Source organism: Passer montanus, unplaced genomic scaffold, assembly GCF_014805655.1.
Source record: "Passer montanus isolate IOZ18808 unplaced genomic scaffold, ASM1480565v1 scaffold12, whole genome shotgun sequence".
NCBI lineage: Eukaryota > Metazoa > Chordata > Aves > Passeriformes > Passeridae > Passer > Passer montanus.
In genome coordinates, this window is record NW_024358722.1 from 6,665,306 (window position 1) to 6,692,776 (window position 27,471).

Here is a 27,471-nt window from a genome sequence, read left to right on the forward strand (position 1 = left end):
CAGCAGAAACAATAAAAGGAAATAAAAACGGAAGGAGAAGGGAATGAAGATCTTTGAGAATTTGAAGTAAAAATAAAACAAACTACAAGTAAGTAGCTGAAGCTGGTAATAAGCCCTTTTCTTAATTAAGATAAATATGATTACAGAAATTAGAGAAGGAAAAGACCTGTATGGACCATTATGCCATTTCTTTGGGGTCAATACAGGATTGTGAGATATTCCACAGGATATTTTTAGGAGGTAGTCCAGACTTGCTGTCCAATTAGAGAAGTCCAATAAGAGTATGACGTAGGTGGGGCGGGCGATGACACTCAAAAGCAAGAAGATCTTATAAAGCTGTTTTCAGATTAAGTTATAGCTCTATAGCATAGTCTTGGACCACATAGCTGGAAACTGTTTGAAGAATATCTTGATTTGATCTGTTACTTAGTTCCTCTGTAAAACTAAACCAATAGTTAGGTACTCTGTCTGCAACACTGTAACTTCAGTCATTCAAAATATTTTTATCACTTTTTAAAAAAATACTGGTTTGTATGATGGATGGAGTACTTAAAGTTGCAGGCTACAATAAAGACATGGGATATTTTTACAACCATATAACATGCCTATGTTGAAAGAAAATCAAAACAACTGTAATTGTAAATCAAGTTGCCACTGGTGCCTAGATTGTATTATTGTTCCCATTGTCAGTGGAAGGAGAACCACAAGGTGGATACACAAATGTCATGCAGCCCTCCTCAAATAAAAAAGGGTTACATTATATTTAAAGAGACCCAAACAGACAAAACCAACTTACAAACCAAAACAAAGAAAGCTAATTAAACAAATCTACTCTGTAATGTGTCAGAATAGTTTAATCCATCACAATTCATTGTTTCCATTTTGCCTACAGTGGTTTGTCTTTTATTGTTTAGTATTGTATATTCTGTTAATAAAATAGTAATTATCTTTTTTTGGAATATTTACTTGTATTTCTATATTATTTATTTGAAATTACTTTGTACATAAGTCATCTTACTCATTTACTATACGAGGGTTGACTTTGCCAGTGGGGTGGATATTTCCCGTAGCAAAGGCAGACCTAATTATTTCAAAACCAGCTGTGATTACCAACACACCCAGAATGCCATAAGTGTCTCAGCTAAAATTCCATAAACAGCTTTTCCTTTCAGATTTGAAATTTTGAAATGTTGATTTCAAAATAGCATCTTCCTGCAAAAAACCTGTTTTTCTCCAGAAGGGATGTCAACCCTAATAATATTTAACAAATTCATATTCCTGTGACTGCACTCTATTAACCTAAAGTCCCACACTAATGCCATTGATATGTTATTTGTCATCCTTGCTTTCTCATTCCTGCAAGAATAAATCATCACACACCAAAGGAGGATAGCTGTGGCATTCAGTAATTTTTGTGTATTTTAAGCCAAGTTTCCCCTTTCATTTTTTGCCAGTAGAATGTAGGCCAAAGGTCTTCAGCACACACGAGTCCAGGAAAGATTCACTCGCAAAGTAGCCTGAAATCCTGCCCTGAGGACCTTTGTGCTAGACAGTACAGCCCTCAAAATGCTTGTGGCTAAATCTATTCAGGCTTCTCTGTAGGAGCCATGATCAATATTAATCCTGAAAGGCCTTCTGCATTGGAATTTTTATCTAAAAACTGAAGAAAGCTCTTTTTCCCAGAAGTTAGGTAAAGATTTTTCACCTATTGTACAGTCTGTCTGAATCACCTGTCTCATAGGAGAAGTCATGTCAAAAAAATCTAGTATAAATTTTCTTTTAAAATAGGGCTTGGGAGATGTGTATGGAGAAGTGATATGGTATATGTATTGCCATGGAATTGCACTGAAAATTCACATGGGTCTCATCCACATCCTCACTACTGCAGAGCTTCAAATCCAAGGAGCTTTTCAGTTTGAGGCCATGCATTCAAATCCACTGTTTTTCCCGGCAGTGTGAGTTTAAGCTCTGCAAGTAAGGCAGAGAGAATGTGAAATTCAGTGAACCAAAAAAAGAACATGCAGAAAGATGATGAATATGTACTAATAAGAGACAGAAATGCAGTTCTGGAGCCTGGAATATGTGTTTCCTGTTTCCATTACTTACTTCATCAGAAGTACTTAGTGCAGAGGCAGTCTCTCGCCAAAGCTGGATGTAAGTAAGGAGTGAGTCAGGGAAGTTTGGGAAGAGAACAGCTAGTATCAGGCTCAGATTCTTCAGTGTTCTCTGGAGATTTGAGTTTGGCATATTCTTCTTGGTTTTCTGGTGAAATAATTGTAACAAAACACCTCACGTGTCCACTAATCATGGATTCTGAAGTATGTACTATGACAGTCAGCATTGGAAAGATTTGTGTTTGGCTATCTAAAGTATTTTCTATTAGTCTCAGAAGAATTGCATCCCACAGGCTGGTACTTAGCATCAGCAGGCAGGTTGACTGTTCTTTCCTTGTTCCTTCATTCCTGATCTGGAATCACTAAAGAACCTCTCAACTCATGAATGTTCTGTGAAACCATTTTTAAACTATTTTACGTAGCTAACATTATTCTTATGATTGTTAGAACCATCACATTGAAAAGCTCATGCATAAATGAACACATTTAATTGGAACAAGATTCAGTGTTGTGCAGTAAATAAATGCAGAGGGGGAGGGTCTGTCAGGTGGAAGCAGCCAGAACAGTGTCTCCTTTGGCCAACTCTGTGCAGCCTAGGACCATTCAGAACTGCAAACAACACTGTGTTGTCCTCTGATTGAAGGCAGCTCCATAACGCAAGTATGGATTGAACTAAGGTTGTGCAGGCCATAAAATCTTGTCAAAGTAGAAATCTCAACAGTAAAATATCCAGATCACTCAGTGTTCATGAGTGCAAAACAAATTTCAGGTGCAATAAATTGCTGCAGAAACAAGCATCCCAAAGGTTAGTAAGATAACTAGTATGGCAGCATCCAAGGATTCAAATGATGAATTCAGTGAGTAAATGTTGGCTTTTGTGGAAACAACTATGTGGATTTATCCAGTGCTATACAAAGGATAAATAAACCTTTTATGTAGAACAGGTGAATGGTATATCTGGAAAAATTTTTATGTTACCATCTAAGTACTTTGAAATATATTTATGGTCACCATGCATTTCAAGCATGGTTTTGTTTTCCCATCTCTTTTCTCCAGTGTTTAAAGGTGGAAAGGAGGGCACTGTGGTAAACCCTTTCTTCTGTCCTTTTCTTCTGAGCATTTTTCCTTCAGAAAACCTGTAGCAGCACTGGTACATGCTTTTTCTGAGACATTCCTTCCGTATTTCATATCCTGTTGAACGAGTCATAAAATTAGATGCTAAAGATACTATGTTAAAGCTAATAGGATAGTCAAAATCCACTCTGTAGTTGTTGACATAAGCTTAACAAACTAGGTAACCTGTTGAGGCCTCAGATTGCTGTTTTTTAAGAAAATAAACAATTCAACCTTACAGATGCATTGCTCAGTTTGTTAGTTATTAATAAACCAAGATTTTGGCTTTAAGATAACTATGTTTTGAATATATGTACGCATTAAATACTAAGTCAAGAGAAGCAAATTTGCGTGCTACTTCTAGATAGTTTCTTACGTTTCAAAAAGAGAGCAACTTCAACTATTTATAAACTGTAATTAAGTTTCTTTACAACATGACTCATTCTCAACAAGCAAGTCCTTTTTCTTTTGCTTTCTTATGAACTGTGTGGGAAAATTAGGGTTCAATCAGTGAAGAATTTACTCAATGCTTAATTACCCATAAACAGCCCTCCAAGTTCTGTTCATGTAGTGCCTCCATAAAGACATTATTTTCCCCACTCTGTGGCTGTCTAAAAGTTGACTTTTAAAAAATGATCTGTAAATTGTAATGTAGGAGAAAGCAACATTTTACTGGATTCCTTCTGCAGTCTGCTTCTTTAAGTTCCTCTTACATTAACAGTATGATGCTTAGGAGAGCCAAAGTAAGAAATCATCAGATTTAAATGACTTTGAGCATGGAACTAAATTAGAAAGCTTTACTTTCCTGAATGAGCTAATTGTTTAAATTTTCCAAAGGAAATGTTTCTATTTCTGCGAGAGAAGGGGTAAATGGGACTTCCTCTGACATAATTTTCATTTTAAATCTTGAGTTTGACAGCAGCATTTTTACCTTCATAACCAAATATTACTGCTTAACTGCATGACTTGTATAAGCTTGCTAGTTGAAGTGACTCACTTACGCAGATGAAGTTATTTTTAGGGAGATAATTTGCACTGTTTAGAAGAGAGGAAAAAAGGGAGAGAGAGTCCTACTAAGAGCTAGATCTCTCATTATAGTTTACAGAGCTCATGAACCCAGCATCCAAGCAAAAGATGACTAAGCAAGGGGTCTATTGGTACTTTCAGGAATTTACAGACATGAGTCATCTGCTTATTTTCTGCAGACATATCACCAGGGTACTTTGTGAGTCAGCTGTTATTTGGGAATAGTACTTGTATTCAACATGAATACGTTTTTGTAGTTCTTAGGTAACTAGCATGCCAAACCAACACAGGCTTTTACAGTTTGCCTAGTTCAGGTGTTAATTTACAAAACCAATCTGTTGTTCTTAACTGTGATGCATTTTTCATGGCAAAGTGTGAATGTTGTCTTGCATGTAATTACAGTAACACCTTTGTCATCTCAGATATTGCATGAAGGCAAATCTGATTTTGTTTTAATGTACAGATTGAGAGTCAGACTGCCTACACATGACCAGGTAAAAAGAAAAATTTTCTTTAGCAAGCCATGTGTGATTATGAGCAGAATTTGACCTTTCATGTCCAACACACCTTGCCAGCATTAATTACCAGTGGTATTTGCTTATTTTTTTCATTCTGTGTGCCAACAGTGTCAATGCATGGGCATCCACTGGGACGGAAGCAAGTTCTTGCCTTCCTTTCCTATTGCTGAAATAATAGCTGGCTACCTTGAGATATGTATAACACTTTAAACTCAAGGCTATTTCCTGTTTACTGGCCTTTTAGGTGTGGTTGTGTTCCAGAATTAGGGACAGGTTTTTTTACTTGGTCTGGACTCATCCACACCTTGTATTAAGGAAACACTTGGGTTAGAAAACTGGAGGTTTGGCAATTTCAGGTGAAGGCTATTATTATAAATCAAAGGCAGTTTAAATTTTTCAAAACTCTACTTGCAGTTCAGGGTAACACTGCTGCTGTCCAGATGTGGGATGCACAATTTTGAATCTAGTTTGATTATCTTATTTATGTGATCAGTTTATAATGTAAGTAATTCCTGAAAATTCTTTTACAAATTTTGCTTAATAGAATATATTTTTGTGGTACCTTCTCATAACAAATGTAGGTGTCACTGTAGTGAGAGCACTGCCTCAATTATCCATTTTAAACAGCATTTCCAGTGCTAGGTACTTTGTCCTGAGAGCCCACCTTTAGTTGTAGGTAACTGGAAAAAAACCATTGCTGCTTGTGTGTGTTATGTAGATGGCAGTTTTGAAGGGAAAATTAATGGAAGTTAGAAATTCTCAGCTAAAAAGTTGAGTACAAGGACTAAATTATTATTTGAATGCTTTGCTAAAGTTTGTTATTCCTCTCACACAAATAAAATAAGTGATAAAATACAGAAGTATACAGACTTGGTTTCTCTTAAGGAGTTGGTACTTAAGAATGAAAAAGATACACTAGAGAAACAGTTTAAGCACTCAGAGCTGAAGTATTATATTTATAAGATTAAAACAGAGAATCAGTCTTCTTGATTTTTTACCCTTTTCCATGGTGGAGTCCTTCAGAGACCGAGGTGCACACATTATTTGTGAGGGGAGGAGACAGCGTGCTGATAAATGGCCAGGTTACACCAAAGTTTTTCAGGGTTGTTATTTAGTAATCACATTATAAAGAGGAATTTGGCAGAGCAATCTTTGAATCTAACCTTTGTTAAAGCAGTGATCTGCCCTCAAATTAGCAGAACTCTGCCCATGTCATTAGTGCTTAAATATCTGCTGGAAGCTGCTGTGTGGGCTGAGTCACCCGGACTGCGGGAGCTGTCACGTGTGGCTCAGACACTGGGTCATGAACTGAGCCAGTGCTGTCCTCCATGGCAGGATTTGTTGTATTTTGGGACTGTGGCTGGAATAGCACATTTGATTTAGTGTGCTTCATGGCTATAAATGCTTCTACTCCTAGAGCTTGGAGTCCCTTTAGAGCAAAGGGAGATACGGTGTAGCTGATGCACATCTCAGTACTTAGATGTGCTTAGATAAACTGAAAAATGAAGGAACTAGCAGCATGATAGAATGGAATTTGGAAAATAAAACTTGTCTTACACTGATTCCTCAGTCTGTTAGCAGAGATTTCACAGGAAGTGCTGGAATCTCTGGAAGTATTTAAAATACAATTCCATTGCAGTGTTCTTTCACTGTACAGAATTTTAAAAATGTGATTTGGAGAATATCAAAAAGTATGGGTTTAGGTACTTTATAAATGAAGCCTACACCTTTAAAAGAAATTACAATTTTTCTGTTAATTTGGGTGTTAGATTAGACATTTAATATTAGTAATTCAAGTCTGTTGTCATAATTCAGTTTAACTACAGATTTCTGAAGCCTCCTGAAATAAGAAGTAGACCAAGAAAATACAAACTATAATTCTAGCAATGAAAAAGTTAAAAACTAGTTCTGACCATGAAAGCATACACAGTTTCTAACTGTTGTAGATTATTTTATTGTTCACCAGACCTAGCTGATCATGAGACAGTGATAAGCAAAGGGAACTAAGAGGTTCTGATTTTTATTTTTAGTGGGATATTTTGGGTAATAATGGCTTTTCGGTGTGTTTTTAGTTTTGTGGGTGTTTTCTTGTCTAGCAAATGACAGCAAGTTGAAATCTTTTCCAGCTGATATGACTGAATCTTTCTACATTCTATATCAACTCATTTGGCTGCTTTAGGACACAGACAGCTGTAAAATGAGGATGATAAAGCTTTTGATGCCCATGAGGACACTAAAATATATTGGTTAAAACAGATAAAGATAAATTGGTTTTTTAATGTAAAGCAAAACAGAATGTATTTTGTGAATTTTTGAAAGGGAAGATTTCACTATAAAAGTAATTTTTTTAATAACTAAATAATCCTGGTGGAGATTTTATGATTAACATAGTTATACACTAGCTAAATTATTTTTAAAATCGTGTACTTTACAAAAGTTTTTGGTAAAGCAAAGTGTCCCATAGAAGTAAGTTGGAATCATTACTTATAATAAATGCAGAACGATGTTTTTGAACTAGCCATCACTTTCTCCTTTTCTGACACTTCTAACCAATAGAATGATCTGATATATTCCCAATAAGAAAAAAGGAAAAAATACATTGGCATATTTTTATAACTCTTTTTTTTCCTTTTGAATTGCAGTTGACCTACCCCTCTACTTTCCTCGAGACCAACCAACCCTAACATTTCAGTCTGTCTACCACTTCACTAACAGTGGCCAGCTGTACTCCCAGGCCCAGAAGAATTACCCATACAGCCCCCGATGGGATGGCAATGAAATGGCCAAGAGAGCAAAGTAAGTCAGATTGCTGTTTCCTACTAAGCATTCCATTTGTTTCATGGTCTTTGGTGGGTAGAAATTTCATGGATATAGGTATACATTTTCATCGTTACAAAAGCTGAACCTGTTCTTATTCTTATACAGTCCTGGTGTTCTTATAGATGAATGTAGACAGATACTTACTAATCATGCTTATTGCATTAGTGCCGAAGGACTGAACAAAAGAAGGCTCTTTCTGCTAGGCTTTGTATGGCATGGAGTGGTGACAGTCTCTGCTTCAGAGAACTTCCAGCCTAAGTAGATGAGATAGCTCCCAGCAGGAGTAACCTGCATGGTAGCAGTCAGTCAAGGTAACTCCCTGGGGTTGTGTGAGTGTTGAGGGGACCCTGAAGGGAAGCATGTGAGATGGAGAGAGCAAAGAAGAAAAACCTGAAAGATCTGGAATTAGGCTGTAATGAAAAGGCAGAGAAGAACAGGAGGAGGTAGAGCAAACCACCATTCCAGCACAGGAGGCAGCCCTATCAGATCTTGAGAAAGTTATCTGAAAATCTGAATATCTCTTGCTTTATTGCTTTTTTGTTGGATGGAAACAGAGAATCCCTGTCTCCTTCCTCTGCATTTTTTTCTGCAAGCCCTTGTTTTGGGCTGAGGAGAGATCACTTCAGTCTGTGTATCCTTTTAGTTCATGATGACATGGCAGCCACACAGAGAGGTTCTGTTGGAAGGGCAAGCTGCCATAGGCAGTGGTGTCCCCAAAGCTAGCTATTGTCCCTGTCTTCTCATGAAGCAGAGCAGATTTTACCTGAATGGGGAGAGTCAGGCAGCAGGCTTGCTGCAGTGTTTTAATTTTGCAAAGTGTAAAAATGTTAGAACAGCGAGAGATTTAAGCAGGCTGATTATCAGTTGTTCAGCAAGTAAAAGCATCAAACTGCATAAATCACAAAGCATATTGGGATGAACATTTTGAATGACAGTCAGAAGATTAAATTAAATCAGCAAATATGCATAAATAAGAGTTGAAACAAAAATAGTTCAAGCTGAGTAAATCAAATGAGTGGCATGGTCAGAGAATATAATTTGGAAATAATGGAAGCAAACAACAATTGACTGATGCGTTTGTAGATTTTTGTACTAATTTAAATTCTATTGAAAGCATCAAGTAACATTTGATTTGGGATTTTAATATGCATTTTAATAAAAAAGTTTTGGGTAGCATTTGGTTTTGCCACCATACTGTTTATAGGAGCACCATTTCTCAATCAGCTACGATTTTTTTGTGTGTATGGACTTTCTTCTTTTCTCTAGAAGGATATTATGGGTATTTTGTTTACTAAAAAAACAAAACAAAACAATCAAGAAGAACAATAACTGGAAGCATTACTGTGGCTTTTTTATGACCATACTACAAAATGCATTTCTTTTGTAGCTGAAAGCTTACAAGTACCTATGTGCTGTCTGCTAAGTGCATTTGCTTATGAGTGGGTGTATACAAATGGACTTCACTGCCCTGCACTTGAAATTTAGAAGTATTACAACAGTTTTCTTTAAAAGCACTAAATGTGTACACTTACTATCACATGTACGTTTGCTGAGGTTATTCACTCTTACGTTCGAGCCTGTGCATTGAAGTTTTGCACTGGTACGTAATATGAGAAGGATGATGAGAAGCGGGGGAAGACAGTGTGCTGAGATGTCTGAAATAGCAATCACTGAGCTGCAGAGAGACAGAAACTGCTCCAGTTAAAAGCGCTTCGCTTGCAGGAACAGCTAGTGATTCCTGAGTAGGTACCATAAATAAATCTGGATCAAGAAAAAATATGATGTTATGATACATGTGAGCATATTTTAAGAAAGATTTTTAACACAATGGAGCATCTTATATAAACAGTGTTTAAAATATTTGCTAGGGCTTCTTAGAATAGGTTAGTGTGTTTTAACATAACCAAATAACTTCTTATTCTACTTAATTTTTACCACAGACATGTTATGGACCAAGTTATGGGAATATATGTTGATATGTGGGAGAGCATTCTAATGAGACGTATTAGTTCAAACAACACATGAAAACTTCTGAAAAAAAACCCAGAAAAAAAGTGAATACATTATTTACCCTCTAGAAACAATGTCATTCTACTCTGCTGAAGTAAATTTAGCCCTAGTTAAATCAGAGACAATTTGTTTGTGTTTCTAAATACTGTCAATTAGGTTTTGCTTATATATAGTCTTTTTCCCTCTTAGCAAAATTTTCTCCCAAGTGCTCAGCATTCTTTGAGACAAAACATCTCTGTTTATCTTCCTGGCCATTGCTCTAGGGCCACAGGATCTCCCACTTGACATTCCAGTATCTGACCAAGTTCTCCATCCTTCTCGTGTCAGACTTCAGGGATCAGTGTACTATATCTTCCTCAGTGGGGCTAAAAACACCATCAAGGATAGTTTTTACTTGCTCTTGAACCAACTGTTAGAAGCATCATCAAGTTTGAAATGGCATCAGTCACAGCTTTCCTCATCCTCAAGTTTGGCAAGCCCTGCCTCTGTTTTCAGCAAATCAACACAGCCTGTTTATTCATGGGCAGAGCTGTCATAAGTTCATTCCAAAGGGACTTTGATTCTGTGCCCAGCCTTCTCCCAAAGTTGTTTTGGTGTGGGTTGTTGGTTTTTTTCCCAAACAGATGAGCCCATCCAGTTCCTTCAGTGTAGGGACTAAACCTGAAAGTCTTGGTATCCTTGCTTATCTTTGTGGCCCCCAGCAGAAGAAGGCATCTCTTTGAAGTTAGGACTTAACCCTTTGCTGTAGCCTTGAGACAATCAGTAGTAACTATAGGCAGGAGCAAAATTAGTTCCCTAAGATGCATACATATGAAAGTAGATTGTATGCATTCACACCTAGAGACATATCACTTAAATCTAAAAGGCAAATTCTCATACCAGAATATTACTTTAGCTGGATCTTTTTTATTCAGAGAGAAAAACTGCCCATGTTCTTCCTGAAGTTATTGGACCAATTTATATCTGTCTGATAAAGTCCATGAAGTCAAGCCTCTTTTCTGTGTCCTCTTAGGCAGATTTTAAAATCACTGGTCTCCATTGCAGCCCACTGATTTAGATTCCTCACTGAGAGATAGCATCTGGTAACTGAAGCTTGCTATTGTCTTAGCCCAGGGGTTGCCCTCTGGCTTTGTTTAATTCTGAAGGATGAATCAAGTCCTGATTTAATAATGTGATTTCAATTGCCTCCAGACTGCTTGTTTCTCAGCTAACACAAAAATTTAACCTGTTCCTCCAGCTAGAAACAGGGAAACCAACAACATTCCAATTTTTTACAAGCTGCTGAGATGCCATTTCCTCTCAGTTGGTATCTCAGGCTTTGCCTCTTGTAGGTCATTTATTTATATGTCTGTGGCCTCCTGCGTAAGCAGCTTCTCCAAAAGTTTTGGTCCTAAAATACAATGGCAAGCCTAAGAAAATACAGTAAATTATGGAAAGTTAGCAGCCTTGTTTGTGGTGTACGTGTGAAGTAAAACATCTCTGTGCAGTTTCCATGGGAAAGCTTTCTTGTCTTTTTGCTTAAATAGGCATTCAAGTGTACATAAATGGAGTCTTTAAAGAACATGCTGACTTGAAGCCTGGGATTTTATGAAGGAATACTGTAAATAAAGCTTGTTTGTTTATACAAATGAAATCAGTTCTTAGATGCACTCTGGCCCAATTTCTCTCTGACCCATTGCTGCTCTGTAGACTTAGATTATACTTCAGGGGAGAGCAAGTTAAAACTCAGTTTATTCTTTTATCCTACATAAATCCACCTACTCATCATTAAAAATAGCAGGAGCATGGAAAACTGGTATCACAATAAGAAATTGTTCCAAGGCTTCATATTCCCTTTTTTTTCCCCAAGTTGGCTGACAAAACAGGTTTCTGAATGACAATGTTATCCCTGACCATTCATGGTGTTTGCTGAATGTGGTGTAAATGTTATATATCCCTCAGGACACTCAGAGGGTGAAAGCTTCAAAGGGCTTGAGTGCTCTCAACTTTATATTGGCTGTTGCTCTGCCATGGGGTCAAGTGCATCTTGTGCAAGCCACAGCTGCAGCTTCAGTCTGTGCTCACCACAAGAGAGCCATGGTTAGGAAGTGCCAGGCTGGTGACCTGGGCTGTAGCATTTTCAGCCTCAGCCATACCTTCACCTTGAGTATCAGCAATTTGGATGTCTGTCATGTGTATAATTGAGGCCCCCATACAAGAAAGACCTTGAGGTGCTGGAGCATGTGCAGAGAAGGACAATGGAGCTGGTGAAGGGTCTGGAGCACAAGTGCTATGAGGCACGCCTGAGGGAGCTGGGAGTGTTAGGTTGGAGAAAAGGAGGCTGAAGGGTGACATTTTCACTCTCTACCGCTGCCTGAAAGGAGGGTGTAGCCAGGTGGGGATTGGCCTCTTCTCCCAGATAACAAGTGATAGGACAAGAGGAAATGGCTGCAAATTGCACCAGGAGGGGTCTAGTTTGGATATTTAGAAAAATTTCTTCCCCAAAAGGGTTGTCAAGCCAGGCTGCCCAGGAGGTAATGAAGTCACCACCCCTACAGGTATTTCAAAGGCACGTGGGTGTGGCACTTAGGACATGGTTAGTGGTGGGCTTGGCAGTGATGGGTTAATGCTTGGACTCAATGGACTTAGAGGTCTTTTCCAACCTTATCAGTTCTGTGATTCTATGATTACATTTACAGATTAAAATATTGCATTTCTTATTCTAATAAAAGAATATTTGAACAAAAAAGGGACAGTTGTGTTGCTGTTTAGACATATCAATTGTACTATGTCAAAGACTTGGTGTTCTATTCAGGAAATTTTGTGTGCCCTAATGATTCTCTTTTTTGGTTATTTTGACATTAGCCAGTTTCAACTCACCCATTTTGTTATTATTATTCAGATTTCTTTCACATTTTAGGCAGAATATCTATTACTATATTTCAAATTATTTAACAACTTTCACAATTTTCATGAAACTTTTGAGTTCCAGCTATGCTACCATGAATCTCATTATAAAATTTACGTGTAAATGTTGCACCCTTTTTATATATTTTCTTCTTGGTATGTATAATTAAGGTAATAATTTTTTTTATTCTTTGGGTTGTATTTAAGTATTTTTTGCTTATTTGTAAAAGTATCAAGTTGTATTTGCCTATATTATATGATTTTTCATGCACATTAGTAATCTTAAAAGAGCAGTTTTCCAAAAACTAACTTATTTGCATTACATATACTCACCTCACAAAGCTTTTTGCATAACTGTCTTTGTCCCTGTCACATGTTATCTTAAATTTGAAATTAAATTCATAAAAATGAACAGGAAAAACATAAAAAGGAACAGAAGTATAAATGCCAGGGACATCATTCTTCTCTAGGTGTGTGTGCATGTGTTCAGACATTTGCAAGGCTCAGAGGATTCTTTCTGAGGAGGAACGTCAGCATAGGTACAACTAAAGGCTGAGGTGGTGAGCTGGGTCGCTTGTTTAGCTCTGGTTTTTAATAGTTTTGCATCAGAAACTGAACAGAAGTGATTTCCTTGCCTGAAATGGAGTAAAGCTGACATTTTGTTGCCGCTGGTGGGCTGCTCCTCAGAACAGAAAAGAGGCAATACGCTGTGACAGCTGTAACGAGAAGAGATGTGGCGACCCAGACGTGTGAAGCTTACGAAGAAGTTAATTTGATTTTATACACCATTAAATCAAAACTGATTTTCTGTGGGAGTGTCAGCTGATCAGAATTATATGGGAACAATAGAAAGGAAAATGGAAAAAGCTACATTTTGTTAAAGTGCTTAGTGATTGCACTTGTCCTTGTAGTGTGTTCTGCAGTTGATTTACCAGCAAAACTTAATAACAAAATTATTTTGATTGTAAGATATAACAGGTGAAGTAGATAGGACTTTTAATTAGACTTTTCCCAGTACATTCCTTTATTTTTACATAGTTTTTCTGCATGCAGTGCAGAATACAGTACATATCATGATAGTTGCACTTCTTAAGTCATATTTTTCACATAGTTTTCTTTAAATGTCTCCCTGGATAATTAAGTCTGACTCTTAAGTTATGGTATGTTAGTTTCTGACAGGTGCCTGCCAGGGATCTTCAGTGCTGTCATGCATTATGTGGATTTCAGCCAAGACAGAAGGGCCTGGGTATTTGTTTCTGGTCACTTCTCATTAAAGCTTTGACTGTAGGAAAGAAAAACAACTATTTAAAGATGAGGAGTATAGGTGCTATAGGAAGTGCATAGAAATAAAATCTGTTAGGCAATTAGTTTTTCTGTGATTTTGTATAGATACTCTGTGTATGTGTGAACTGTACATATGTGCGTTTTGATATATAGTAAATATTCTTTCTGCAAAAAGTATTATCATATATTGACAGGAGAAATGCACAGAAGAGATTGGAGAAGTTGGCTTGGTATAAACGGAGTATAATAGCACTTTTCTGGAAGACAACTGCTTTGTAGGAATGAAAGGTTAGAATTTAATGTAGGTGGTTCTTGGATAACTGGGATTAAGTGATGTTCTAGAAATACTATGAAACACAGTCACTGTCTGATTTGGCTTTATTAGAGAACTCCATTATACATTTATGAAAGCTGCTAGCTCTATATTAGCGCATGAAATTACAGTTAGGAACTTGAGCAAAAAAAATATCCTGCCTTTCTCAAGAGAAAAAAGTAGAGAGAAATACATGGGTTTGGAAGGAGCTGAGATTTAATCGACCAGATAAATACTATTGCTGGCTCAGTTACAAAATAAACAGTTAAATAATAATAATAAGTGAGCTCCAGAGTCTTGTCTTTTGAGTAATACTCATAATTGTTCCATTAAGCTAGGTAAAACTATGCATTCATTTAGCCCACTGTCATGTCTGTATCAATAGGTAGTAGTGGATGCCTGTAGAAAAGCATGGCAGACCATGTAGTCATATTTCCATTGTATGTTCCACCATCCTCAAGAATTTCTTTATCCAGCACTGGTACATTTCTGTTAAGTAATCTTACCTGGCTTTCCTTCTATTCACTTGCTTTTTGAACCAACAGCATAACATCATAAAATTCTGTGGCAAGGGATCACACAGGTGTGGTATGAATAACAAACTCTGTTGGCTTTTTGCATTCCTGCCTCCTCACAGCTCAAGTTGTTGTTACCTTCTACCACTTGTATGAAGAGAGGCAGCGAATAGTTAATCTACTGATCCTCTCCATAACCTTTGTTTTATGAGCCTCTTCATGTCTCCTTTGTCAGCTGTTCTCTTGCTCTGCTCACTCCTTCCTTCTCCAGAACCTCTCCATCTTTCTGATCAGCCTTGTCCCGCTTCTTTCTCCCTTTACTGTTTCTGTGATTGTCCTTCTGTTTCCTTTTCTATTACTCATGATGCATTCACTGTGAATTTATATGGTGGTGTAGTGATATTGTCTGATTTATTCTGCTTCTAACAGCATCTGATTTTGTTTTTTGCATACTGATGAAGGCTAGTTTCAGTGTCATTTTAGCACCAACATCTCCTTTCTATCTGTTTTTCAGTACCTGTGTTTTCTGTCGTAGTAAAATTATGTCTTTTTCCTCACATATTTCTCCTTTCATATTTGTCAATACTGACTTTTCACATGGTATATTATTTCCCAATCTCGTAGCACTGTAAGAACTATCTGCAGTTCCTCATAATTGTGCCTTATTTTTCCTTTCCTGACTAAATTGTTAACATTAACACACATTTCCATCTTCCTTTGCTCACTTTCACATGTCACGTAGGCATATGAACAACACAGATCAGAACACCCATTTCTGTGCACTTCTCAGTGCACTTCTCCCTAATGATATTCATAATTTATTCCTGTTCTTTTCTTTGTATCTTGGCCTGCTGTTTATCCACTCCCGGATCTTTTCTCCTTCTGTGGTAATTCAGGGGGTTTTCTGCCTTTGAAAAACCTTCCCAAATACCTGTAGGCAAGTTGAGCGGTGTGTGTCACTTGAATTTTTCTTGTCGATATGGTTTTGATACCTTAAGAAAATAGAAGACTTGAGGAACACAAGTTTGCCTCCTACCCAGTATACCATATTTACTCAAATCCACTAATTTTGGACTATATATGAATTTTTATAATAATTTCTATGAACAGTTTCTACCAATTTGTAATGTATGGACATGAGATTCATTGAGTCATAGCTCCTTCTATCCTCCCAGACCTCCAGACCTTTTTTTAATTGCCATCACACTTCTCTAGTACCAAGCTGTTTTAAGCAGGAGGTTACAAGCTATTTAAGAGTTTAACTTTCTCACACTTGAGTTTCTCTGGAACTTGGGTGTCAGTGTAATCTGGGGCTGCTGATTTGGTTGTGTTTTGTTCATTTGTTCATTTCCTTTTTGGCTGACGTATATGCATGAGTTGAATCTCTTGGAAGGCCGGATTCTGGTATGGCAACATCTTTAAGCACCTCCATTTCATTTATTCTTTGTAACTTTATTTCTTCTGAGTATTCTTTTTACTTTTTGATCATATTTTGCATTGTTTGACAAGTGTTTATTTCAGGGGTCACAGCTAATTTGTTCCTCAAATTAATTTTGTATTTGTTTTATTCAGTTTTTATCTGTTAGTATTAAGGTTTATTTCTGTCTGGTTTTCCCCTTTGGATGAATCTCCAGTCTTTTGAACATTCACTTTTACTTCTGGTAGCAAATATATATTCCTTGAATAGCAAGGAGAAACATCTGCTTTAATATGTTTTATATAATCACAGATGCGCGGCGTCTCATCCATTTCCTTCTGACTGGTTTGTCCTAATGAATATCCAGGGAGGTTTCTTTTATGGTTTGGTATGTTGCCTTTGGCCTGTTGATAAGCAATCTGGCAAAGCAAAGCGGATGGCATGATGAAATCAGTACCTTCACCTGCAAGCAAACTTTATTTTCAGGGATGCTGGTTGTCAGAGTGGTTATGGATGCATCTGTGGTGTAACTCTTCACTTCTGCCTCTGAACTACAATTAAGGGATTCAATAATCTCTTAAAGATCATTCAAATTCTATTATTCCTGTGAGCTCCTCTCTTCTTGAATCACTACACTTGTCTTTTCTTACAAGCTTCACTCCTGAACATATGCTTGCCCAGTCTTTTCTGCTTTCTCTTGCTATTTATCCCATCACTACTTTCACACGTTCTTTACCCTGCCTTTTAAGCTTTGAAGAGGTTCCTAGCTGCATCTCATGTCACATTGACTCTCTCCTTCAAATCTAATAAAAAGTTTGTTAAATAATTGCTCTCCAACAGCAGAGCTCATTGAGCATTTACATAGCCTAGATAAGAGGAAATAATACGTGCCTTGAATAAATACTATCTCTTTAAGAAGTTGACCTTTACCTGGAGTGGGAAAATATGGCTGTGGCACTTCAGCAGCTAGGAAAAATAGAGCAGACTTGTCATGCTGTAGCTCACAGGACTGGAAATTTCCTGCAAGTTAACAATGTATTTAAAAAGACTCTATGAAGATTGACTTTTTCCATGATGGCCTTGGAATATCATTCTCATGATCCACTGATAAGGAAACAGAGTGGCCGTGCTGTGACCGAGATATTCCAATGCACCCTTCAGAGACACCCACTACCCTGTGGGGAAAATGGAAGTTAAGAAAGCAGAAGCAAAATTTGCTATGATCTAAGACCACAAACCTTCATCTGACTGAAGTACATCTATTTATGTACATTGTGGAGAAGGTGAAGGAAGTGAAGTGTTTTATCTCTTGAACTGACTGACAAGCAGAAGGCATTGATGAAACTGTTTCAAAATGAGAAGTTAATTTTCTGTGTATGCTTTGGAACACTTAGATTCACTGTGTCTGTGCAATACACCTTTGTAAATTTTTAAATATCTGTATCAGGAATCTGTGAGATATTAAATACCAGTCTTGAGTTCTAGATGGTTTTTAAAAGTTGCTTTCATAGTTTCTGGCCTTGGTCTGTATAAATTGATTAGATCCAGTAGCTGTAATTTTATCTGTTATTGTCAGTAAAGGTCCATGCATTTGGGAGGACATACATTCTTGGAATCAAAATTAGCATTTTTACAAAGTGATAACCCTACTTATGCTGCTGCTTTAAAATAAACATTAATTGCCAGCCTACATGATGATCTGCAATCTTGGCTCCACAGCAGTTCCCTAGAACTCCCTTCCTTTATATTTTGCTTTTAGTCGGGTTGTTATATTTATGGTTGTTTCGTGCTTTGAACAGATTGTCAAAATTCATTTTGCTTTATGGTAAGTTGGGCAGCAAAGTCATCTTAATTTTTACAGGAGAACAATGTTGAATTCTTCAGTTTATTTATAAAATCAGTTGATACCACAGGTTTTTGGAAATGAAATGAAAATTTAATTTTTATTTCTGTTTGCTTCATATGGATTAAAGCTACCTCTTAATTCTGCAATCAGCAAACTGTTGAAAAACATGTCTAAATATAACAATTATTTGTACCTTTCTGTGTGACTTGAATCAGAAATGACAGTAACTCCAGAAAGAACTTCTGGAGGAAAAAGATATTGTTAGTAAAATACAGAAAACAGCTTTTGGAAGTGAGTGAATATTAATGTTTGAACTTCTGATAGGTACTTGGTTTCACTAGTTCTGCCACTTCTATTTCCTGTTATATTTTTGGTTTGTTTGTGATTTTGGAGACAGGTTTCTGTAGTGCAGTATAATAAACTGAGCTGAAAACAACTGTATTTCTTAGAAATTTGCCATTGATGGCTGCCCACTGCAGATCTCCAGATCTCTTGATGCTTGATTACTGTTCTGTCTGTCCATCAGCCTGGCTGCACAGTCAGTGCCTTGCATGGACTGGCAGGTAGAAACAGGCAAAAAAAGTTTACTAATCTCCTTGTGGGTAATTCACAATAAAAGGAGGTAGAGAGAGAAATATTAGAAGAGGAAGAGGGATTGTGATGCTTTTTTTTTTTTGACACACAGGAAAAAAAAATTGCTAGCAGCTTAATGGCATTGTGCACTTCCTCCTTAGTACATTTGTGTGTTTAGCCAGTTACAGTAGCAGTAATTTAAGAACTATTGTCTTGATGTTGTATAAACACTTCAGATGTTTCTTGGCATCACCAGTTCTGGAGATGCATAAAATGGAGAACTGTGTAGACATTGTGTTTCACATAAAAGCAAAATATTTGCTATAGATAAAGCTGCCTAGTAAGGAAATTCTAAACCACATCTCGAAGAGCATACCATCAAGAAGCTTAGTTTAGAATCATGACTACATGCCAAGTATCGTTATGTATATTTGAAGTGAGAAAGAAATCCTGGAAGGTACCTATTTCATTCTGCTGCTGTGCTTGGATAAGTTGTTGTGATGTTGAGATTTAAATGGTGATTTAGAAATGCTGCTGTCTCCTGAGTGCCTTGTGCATTCCATAATAGTCCTGATTTTCATTAGCTCCTGAGCCTTTGCCACTTGGCACCTGGCCCTGTTGTGGGCCTGTGTGCTACAGCCCAGTTCCAGCTAGGCAATCAAAAGTTAGAGTGCTGAGAACTATTTATCACTTCAGCTTTTGTAGCATCTTAGATGTGGAGACAATGATACAACCATCATTTCTGCTAACAGAGGTGTTGCAAAATGTCTGCTGTGGAGTTACACTCCTCTTACCCCATAGTTATGCCAAAGCAGGAGATGGGCTGATCCAGCTTTGCTGTGAGTGCTCATGTATCTTTAGCCTGGTGAGGAATGCTGTGGAAGTGCCTATGAATAAATAGACAACATGGTTCACCCAATGGAAATATGTTTTTAATGTATTATATATGGTAAAAATAGCAAAGAGGTTCAAATGTCTCGTGTCTGTGTTTAAAAGGAAAAAGCTATGCCTCAAACGTTGGCATGAGGCCTCTTAAAAGAATGGGCTCTCAGTCAGTAGATATCCACACTTTGGTATTCAGCCCTTGTTCAGTGCAAGGCAGAGAGATGCTGGAGGAGGGCATGAGCATGGGTTAAGGAGATAATCAGCAGTCATATGGAACATGACCTAAATACATACCCACTATTGGAATTAATGCACCAATTTATTAATTTAAGTTCCTTTTGTTAATTAATGGTAATCATGTTGAATTAGGTAGCTCCTGACAAAAGGAATCTAGAAAGAAAACTTATATCTGTAAAAAGAGACTGATTTTGTTCTGTCAGAAACAAACAGGAAATCTTAGAAAGTTTTGAAAGTTGTGGTAAATACCTTCTGTACAGGAGATGAATTTTTAGGGATTACATGAACCAAATCAGCTGGATGTGCCTGTGTGGTCACGGGAGGACAAATCCTCTCCTCTGGCATCCAGAAGGTATTGTTGTAGGTGTTCAGTATTTTCAAAACAAGTTTTGACAAAACAAGTTTCAACAGGAACACAAAAATACAAAGGCACACTACATATGTATGTATGATCCATGCAAAAATACTTTGTACTTCAGAAAGTGAGTAATCAGGTGACGTTGATAAAGCCTGGAGAAGCTCTTTTATAATTCTAATATGTCTATAGTGTTGAAATAGTTTGTATAACAAGATTTTATTGCAAAGTGTCAGCATAATACTACTAGTCTGGAAGGAATAGATCAAAAACCTCAAGAAGCCTCAGTCTGTCCTTCACTCTGACCTACACCCTTCTTAATTCCTGTTTTCACCAAATTTAATTGAAAGAGGGGAGAACATTGCTGTTCTAGCTAATTTATGAAGATCAGTCATCTATAGAGTTGATGTTTTTCTATCAGGATTCAGTGGATTTGAAGAAACTTGTAGATGTCTTGAACCAGTTCTTCTAGGGTACAGCAGGAGAGAAATATGGGATGCAAAATGATGTAAATCCTAGAGGTACAGTTCCTTTAAAAAAGTGGACAGCAGTTGGAACAAATGTCTGGGATTCTTGGTTGTATCTCATACAGGTGGACACGATACAATTCAGTCCTTACCTCAGTACTAGGATTATTCAAACAAATTCAATTTACCTGCTGGACAATTCAGACAATAGAGAACTACTGAGGAGAATGGGCTACTAAATACAGACCTTACTCCAGAACACTTGGAAGGATTAAGTAGGACTATTCAGAGATGACCATGACTACAGGTGTGCCTGCCCAAGTCAGATGTATGAACTTGAAAAAGTTTTAGAAAAGAACTCATACTCATATTATGTATGCCTTGCCTAGAATAGGAGAAAATTTATGTATTTGTTAAATACACTGGCTGCTATGCTTTTGAATACACTAAGGATCTATAATTAGAGCCATATATTTACAGAATTAAGTATCTGTTGCAGTACTTACTAAAATATTTTACAAGAATTAGCTAAAATATTGAAATAATGGGTACTATTTACAAATAAAGTTCGCTCTCAAAGCCAGTAGTAGGAAAAAAACCCAAATGCAAGTCTGCCTTCAGATGAGAAGGAACACAATATGTGTGCCTGATGCAGTGAGAGAAGGTCTCTATGTCTTTGTGAAAAGAAGAAGATTGTGGCTCAAGGGCTTTAATTTGCCAATAAGGACACTGCTGGTAGTAGAAATGTTGCTGTACTACTAAGTCTGTTCTTCATGTGGACCATCATGATGATTTCATCCCCTTTATTTTCCTCAAATCGTCTCCTGATGGAAAAAGTCCCACATGTTGAGCTGAAACAAAACATGAGTGCAAATAGGGCTAGCATGGGTGAATTTAAGATCAGCATGCTGGAAATCTTGGCAGTTATAAACTGAGGAGTTTAAGGGGCATATGTTTTGTGAATGACTTGGGAAGGTGATTCATCACCCCATGATGATTCCTTGTCCCAGACATAAAAAGCAGAAATCTCATTGATACAACATGTTGCATGCTTTTTTACTTACAGAATTTGAGTCTTGATCCTCTGCTCTGAATTTACCACATGAAGATTTTAAGAGAAACAGAAATACCTAAACAACCCTTTTAACTTTATTACACCAGCAGCAGTAACTAGAACACAATTGTATAACTGGCTATAGTACCAGTCCAGCAAAAGCAACAGCAGAAACTGAGTGTATTGGTGTTGGAATGCTATCACCATAAATAAATGGGAAGTGTTGTTTGATGAGAGATTGCAGCTACATTTAAAATCTTTGCAGATTTTCAGCATAGATATGTAAAGGCAAAAGGTATTATCAAGTGGTCAATGCAGATTTTCTACCAACTGCATTTTAAAAACCCAGCACTAAGTTACCCTGGGGAAAAAACAGTACAATTAGAATGAAATTTCACAAAACCATGTGAATTCTCAGTCAAGTATGTTTTAAGCACGGCAAACTGACTCCCTGGGATTTAGACATGTATGGGCTTCTGGGGACCTTGTACCACACTCAGTGTTTCATATCACTGGAAAATATGTAAACAGCAGGTGAGCCAATTCTACCTCCTTTTAGATACTTACACTTGCAATTATAGCAAGACTTTCTTTCCACTGGATAATAAAGTGAAGGAAGGAGAAGTGCTTTACTCTCAACAGACGTCCTTGAGTGTAGCACCTGGAATTTATTGTACTGTGTCAAGTATATATAGTGGTTAACTGCAGCAAAATGTGTTGTTTTGTGGAGTGATGAAGAAACATTTCCATAGAAACCTCATAACTTACTACCTTGAACTTGGAAAATGACCATTTGAGAGAAGAAAAATGAATAGACAAAAAACAATGGAGTCTTATAAGAAGCTCAGCAAAGTATTAGACATGTGCCATTAAGCGTATGGAGATTGGCACCCACTCTAGGCTGAAAAGAAAGCAACTTTTTAAACACTGTTTAAGCTGGAATTTAAACCATTGTGAGAAGGATGCAACACTCAACATGTGTTTTACTTTCTTTACATGAGTGTTGATTGTACTCAACACTCACATGAAGAATATCTGTGTACTTTGTACAAATGAGTTTCGCTGTACTTACAGGAGAATTTATGCAGGACTTCTGAGCTTGGTATAAGGTCTGTGTGATACAGACCCACCAAGAACATGGTAGATGAAAGCTGGAGAAAGGAGGACCTCCATCTCTCCCAGAAAGGAGAAAAGGCATTGATCAAAAGCTGATTTCTGCCATTTGACAGAACCCTGAGAGACTATAGGTCAAGTTAACTTTCTTCATTTTCAGTGCAATTCAGCAAGGACCTAAATTACTGTTGTTGGGGTTCTTTTAATAACAGTTCTCCAGAGCTGAAAAACATATCTAGTGTATATAAAAGTAATAATTTCAAAATAGTTTGGAGATAACTTGAAAATATCATGTGGCAAAGTTTCTGAAAAAAAACCTTTCAGGTACTTTTATATTAATCTCTATGGTATAGCACAGATCATAGTTATTGACGGTGTAAATAACACATTCATGTGAATGGAAAAAAAAACCTTTCATGTACTTTTATATTAATATCTATGGTATAGCACAGATCATAGTTATTGACGGAACACATTCATGTGAATGTGTTAATATGAATAGAGTATGAAGAATGTATCTTTTTCCAAAATTCATGTTTATATTCACTGTTTCTCTATGCCTGTATGTAGAGGATGCTGGAGCATGAGTGTTGTTTCTTGATTTAAAATCTTTCTATATGGAATAGCATTCATGTGAAAGATGCCTTTACCATCCAGTCTATAGCAGAGTATTGTCCTTCAAAAAATCTTATATTTCTCTCAAAATTATTTCATGTCATCTGTCGTGACCCAATATTTTGTGTCATGGTTCTATTTGGGCAGAAATGTGTACTTTCACTTCAATGCCAGATGGTCAATAGATGAAACTTACTCAGAAGGTGATTGCTGCTTCTTTTCCTCCTTACTGGTGACCTCTGCAGAGATTGTTGTAATTAAAATGTTGTCATTTCCATTTCACAGGAAATTCAGGTATTTTAACACATGGTTTTGTCCCAAACCTTGGATGAAAAGAAAAAATTTAGAAAAAATTTTCCAGTGTTCATTAAGGAGTTTCACTTACCTTCTTCTACTTCCCATCTTTCCTCCTCAATGTACTAAATGTGCTGTAGCTGAGACAGTCCTATCAGGCATACTGGGCTTTTGGATCTCTTAGCAGGACCTATTTTGGTTTGGTTTGGGGGGGCTTAAGGGCAGTGTTAATTTGTTTGTTTTTTTTTTTGGTATGTGTGATGAACCATCATTATCTCTGTTTTATCTGAGATACTTAAGGTATACAGGAGAGGGACAGAAATGGAGGAACATAACCTGAGTACACTTGTGGTACTGCATTTGCTTCAGTCTGGAGAAGACCAAAATGATAAGGGCAACTTTAAGCATGTACTTTAAGGTATAAAAGGAAAAAAAACAGACATTTAAAATTATGAAGTACTGAAGGAATTTCTGTAGAGTAGGGAACATAGCCAAGAGGTTCATATGAACTACCAGTGAAATAAACTCCTCTTTGAAACAGCACATCTGATCAGAATGTAGGGAAGTGTTAGACTTAGTTTTGCAGCAAAGGATACAAGCTATCCTGCAGGAATCAGTGAAAAGAAAGGATGCAAATGTAGATAAAGGTGGTGTGGGAGGGTGTTTGTGGTATCATAAGCATTCATTCTGGAATTTACCTAACAGAAAAGGCATATATAATTACTGCATATAATGCACTAAGTGTGGGTTTAATACAAAGCACAGAAATGCTATAAAGAAAAAGAAATAAAATGTAGGAAAAATGACTCTGATTGTATCCCATTTAATGATTAAGAATTTCTACAGTTTTGGAAGAGGGAAGTTTTAAGTAATATTTATCAAGTCAATTCAGATCACATGCATGGAAGAGAGTCTGCTGAGAAGCTGTCAAAGAGGATGAGGGAAGCTATTTAAAATAAGCAAGCAGAGAAGCATAATTAAATGTTAGGACAGATAAAGCAAGGACAAGTAAAAGGGATAGATCCTGACACTCACAACAAGCAAGTGGTACTCCATGAGCTAGCAAAACATGTCGAATTAAACACAACTTACAGAAGCTACAATTTCAAAGGTATGGTAGAAAAAACACAGATACAGAAATGGCACTCAGCTGTTGAGATCAGGAGACCTTCTCAGCTGGTTTATGTTCGTGTGTGTGCCAGCGTGAACAATCGCTTTTGCAGGCATGATTGTGAGGGTTGTTTTCTGAACTTTGCTTCAATAAACCAAAGTGTGTTCTGTAAATACACAGCACAATCTGTATATGCTATAAAATGTGTGTGCTGGTTGTCCTCTTTATTACAGTTGTTTCCATTTCTGGGATCAGCTCCTCAGTCCAGAAATGCTTTTACTTTCCATTGCTCTTTTAACCTTTGGACAGCACCTCATATGTATTTACATCTTGTGCACAAAAGCTGACTGCAGCTATCTGTTAATTAATTTGCCAGGAACAACCTCACAAAGAGAGAGGAGCATTCTCTTTGTGGTCTTGCAACGTTTTTAGGTGTGAGGAAGTATGGTTCCTGTCCAGTGATTGCCAAAGCTTCTACTGCAGTTATGAAACACATCATGATTGTGAAGCTGATCAGTGTGTGTTTGCTTCAGGAGGTAAACCAGCAGAGAGATCAGGAATATAATAAATGACATTGCAGCCATTCTCACTTTATATTTCTTCTTGGTAAGAACAGGAGAGAAATTTATAGAGACCAGTGAAAAAAATAGAAAACAAAATTTAAAAAAAATAGAGAAATTTAAAGTTAGGTGCAAAACACTGTAGGCAGAAACCAAAGGCAGAATGATAAAGCAACTTCTAATATAACTGGCAAGTAAAGGGCATCCCTGGGACATGTAAAATACCATTATTACATGGTTGATTATCTCAGCAAAAAAATCTCAAAGGTACAGTTCTAACTCAATTTTGGATATGTAGGGTTAGCTCATTTTATGGATTTGTGAGTCACTTGATCCTTTGCAAAGAAGATACACTAAGATCCAAAATATACAAAGCACACTTTAAAAAAGAGCATTATCCTATAAATTTTCAAGTCGAATAAAAGGACATATGGTTCATACAATGTTGTTAGTATTTATTTGCTGCATTTTATGTAAACTGCTGCCATCAGCAGTGACAGTAATGTGTCAAGGTTTCTGAGACAGATAAAGAGCTTATCTCCTACACGTATTCTGACTTCTCTTCACTGTTTTCCTGCTCCATTGCTTTGTCTGTTTTTGGGCCTTTTGTAACATATGTGAAGCCTTATCCGCATAGGGGAAATAGGAAACATGGGAAACATCAAGTGCTTCAATTCATGCTTTTAAGATTACTCTTTCTTAATCATATATTTTCTGTTCTTTTCACTAGGACATATTTCAAGACATTTGTCCCTCAGTTCCAGGAGGCAGCATTTGCTAATGGGAAGCTCTAGACAGCTTTGGGCATGGAAACTATACTGGAGAGATCCTTCAGTCTGCACATGTCAGCCCAGAAGAAGGATGCCTGGAAATGGGTTGGACTGTCTTGATAGGTGCTTTCTTGCCTCTGAACTGGTTTTGGTAGCTTCAGTTTTGAAACAAAGACCTCACTAGCATGCTTAGAACTGAATATTTGATATTAGTCCTGCCCCTTTGCCTCTGCCACCACCAATCCTTTATATATCTATTGGATTAAATTTAAAAGGGCGTGCATTGATATGATAACACTTTCTTGTGCCAACAATGTCCTGTATGTTATGCCTTGCTTCCTTGTCTTCAGATGGTCTAAACTGGATTGTTCTTCCCTATGGAAATATGATGTAATGTGTACATTTAGTTAACATTTTCAGCTTATCCTAAGAAAACATAAATCTGCCGTGTGTACCAGGAATGCCTAATGGACTGTACAGTGCCATATTCTGCCTTGGAGGTTTGCGTCTCACTGTGCTCGTTACTCTCACAGGTATGGATATGAGTTGCACACTGCAATTCTCAGTGCCTTTCCAGTTGGTCTGGAGTTAGTATGGCAACGTGTTTGAGGTTTGGTGGTTTTTCTAATACTTCTGTTGAAAGCTCATCTTATGTGAAATGTTAGGCCTTTATGCTTTGTTTTCATTTCCAACAATTTCAAATTGTTGTACAATTTTGTTGTTTTCCTAATGAGTGCCCCTTGCCATTACAAAAAAGTTCTACCAACATGCAAGTAAATAGTTGTATTGACCAGTATAACAAAATAAAGCCCTTTCATAGACCTGTAATTTTTCCAAGTAAGATAAATACTGCTAAGAAGCAAACTTTCAATAAAGGAATTAATGATGTCTTGGAAAATAGCTGATGAAATAATGTAGGGCTGTAGGTATTTAGCTTAGTGCTTAAGTTCAGCATATCTTCTCAGAAAATATTTTTAAGTGTATATAACTGGAAACATTACCTCCCCTAATTCTGAAATGCCAAGTGCAAAATCCTGCCTATTCATCCTTTCTTTCCTGCTTTTGTCAGGCACACCAGTTGGGACTAATGGTCACAATGTCACTTCCCCAATTAATTTGTGACTAGACCAAGGTACTTTCCAGTAAGGAATAAAATTAACAGAGTATGTTGCCTATAAATGGTATCTGGAAAATATGCCCTACTTCTGCTAAATACATGGAACTAAATGAATAGTATGCAGATGATACAGTGGAACTGGAAAACATTTTATTTTAAATTATGCACTATGGCATCACAGGCAAGGAAGTCTCGTCAAGTTACTTGATTGGCAGTATTCTCCTACCCTTTCTACAACTTGTTATTTCACATGAAAAGTAGTGCTTTTCAGGGTTTATATTCACCTAGGAAATACAGATGGGTTTTGCGTAGTGAAGCTTAATAATTAAGAATTATGCAAATAATTCGCCTCTAGAAACTACAAGTATTTTTAGCTAGTTTGTGGGCAAAATTTAATTTATGTTTAATACTGAAGTTCTTGGCTGAAAATTAAGCTGCAAATAAAATCTTTACTGTAA

General features: G+C 37.0%; 1 protein-coding gene across 2 annotated transcripts in view; it reads left to right on the top strand.

Moving 5' to 3' along the window:
- Positions 1-27,141, top strand: part of BABAM2 (BRISC and BRCA1 A complex member 2) — a 161,748-nt gene extending 134,607 nt beyond the window's left edge. For both annotated transcript variants that reach the window (XM_039697666.1, XM_039697664.1), the window contains exons 11-12: positions 7,414-7,567; positions 25,857-27,141. In XM_039697666.1, coding sequence (XP_039553600.1) covers positions 7,414-7,567; positions 25,857-25,920 — 218 coding nt within the window. In that variant the 3' untranslated portion in view covers positions 25,921-27,141. The remainder of the gene's footprint in view (positions 1-7,413; positions 7,568-25,856) is intronic.
- The last annotated feature ends 330 nt before the right edge of the window (positions 27,142-27,471 follow it).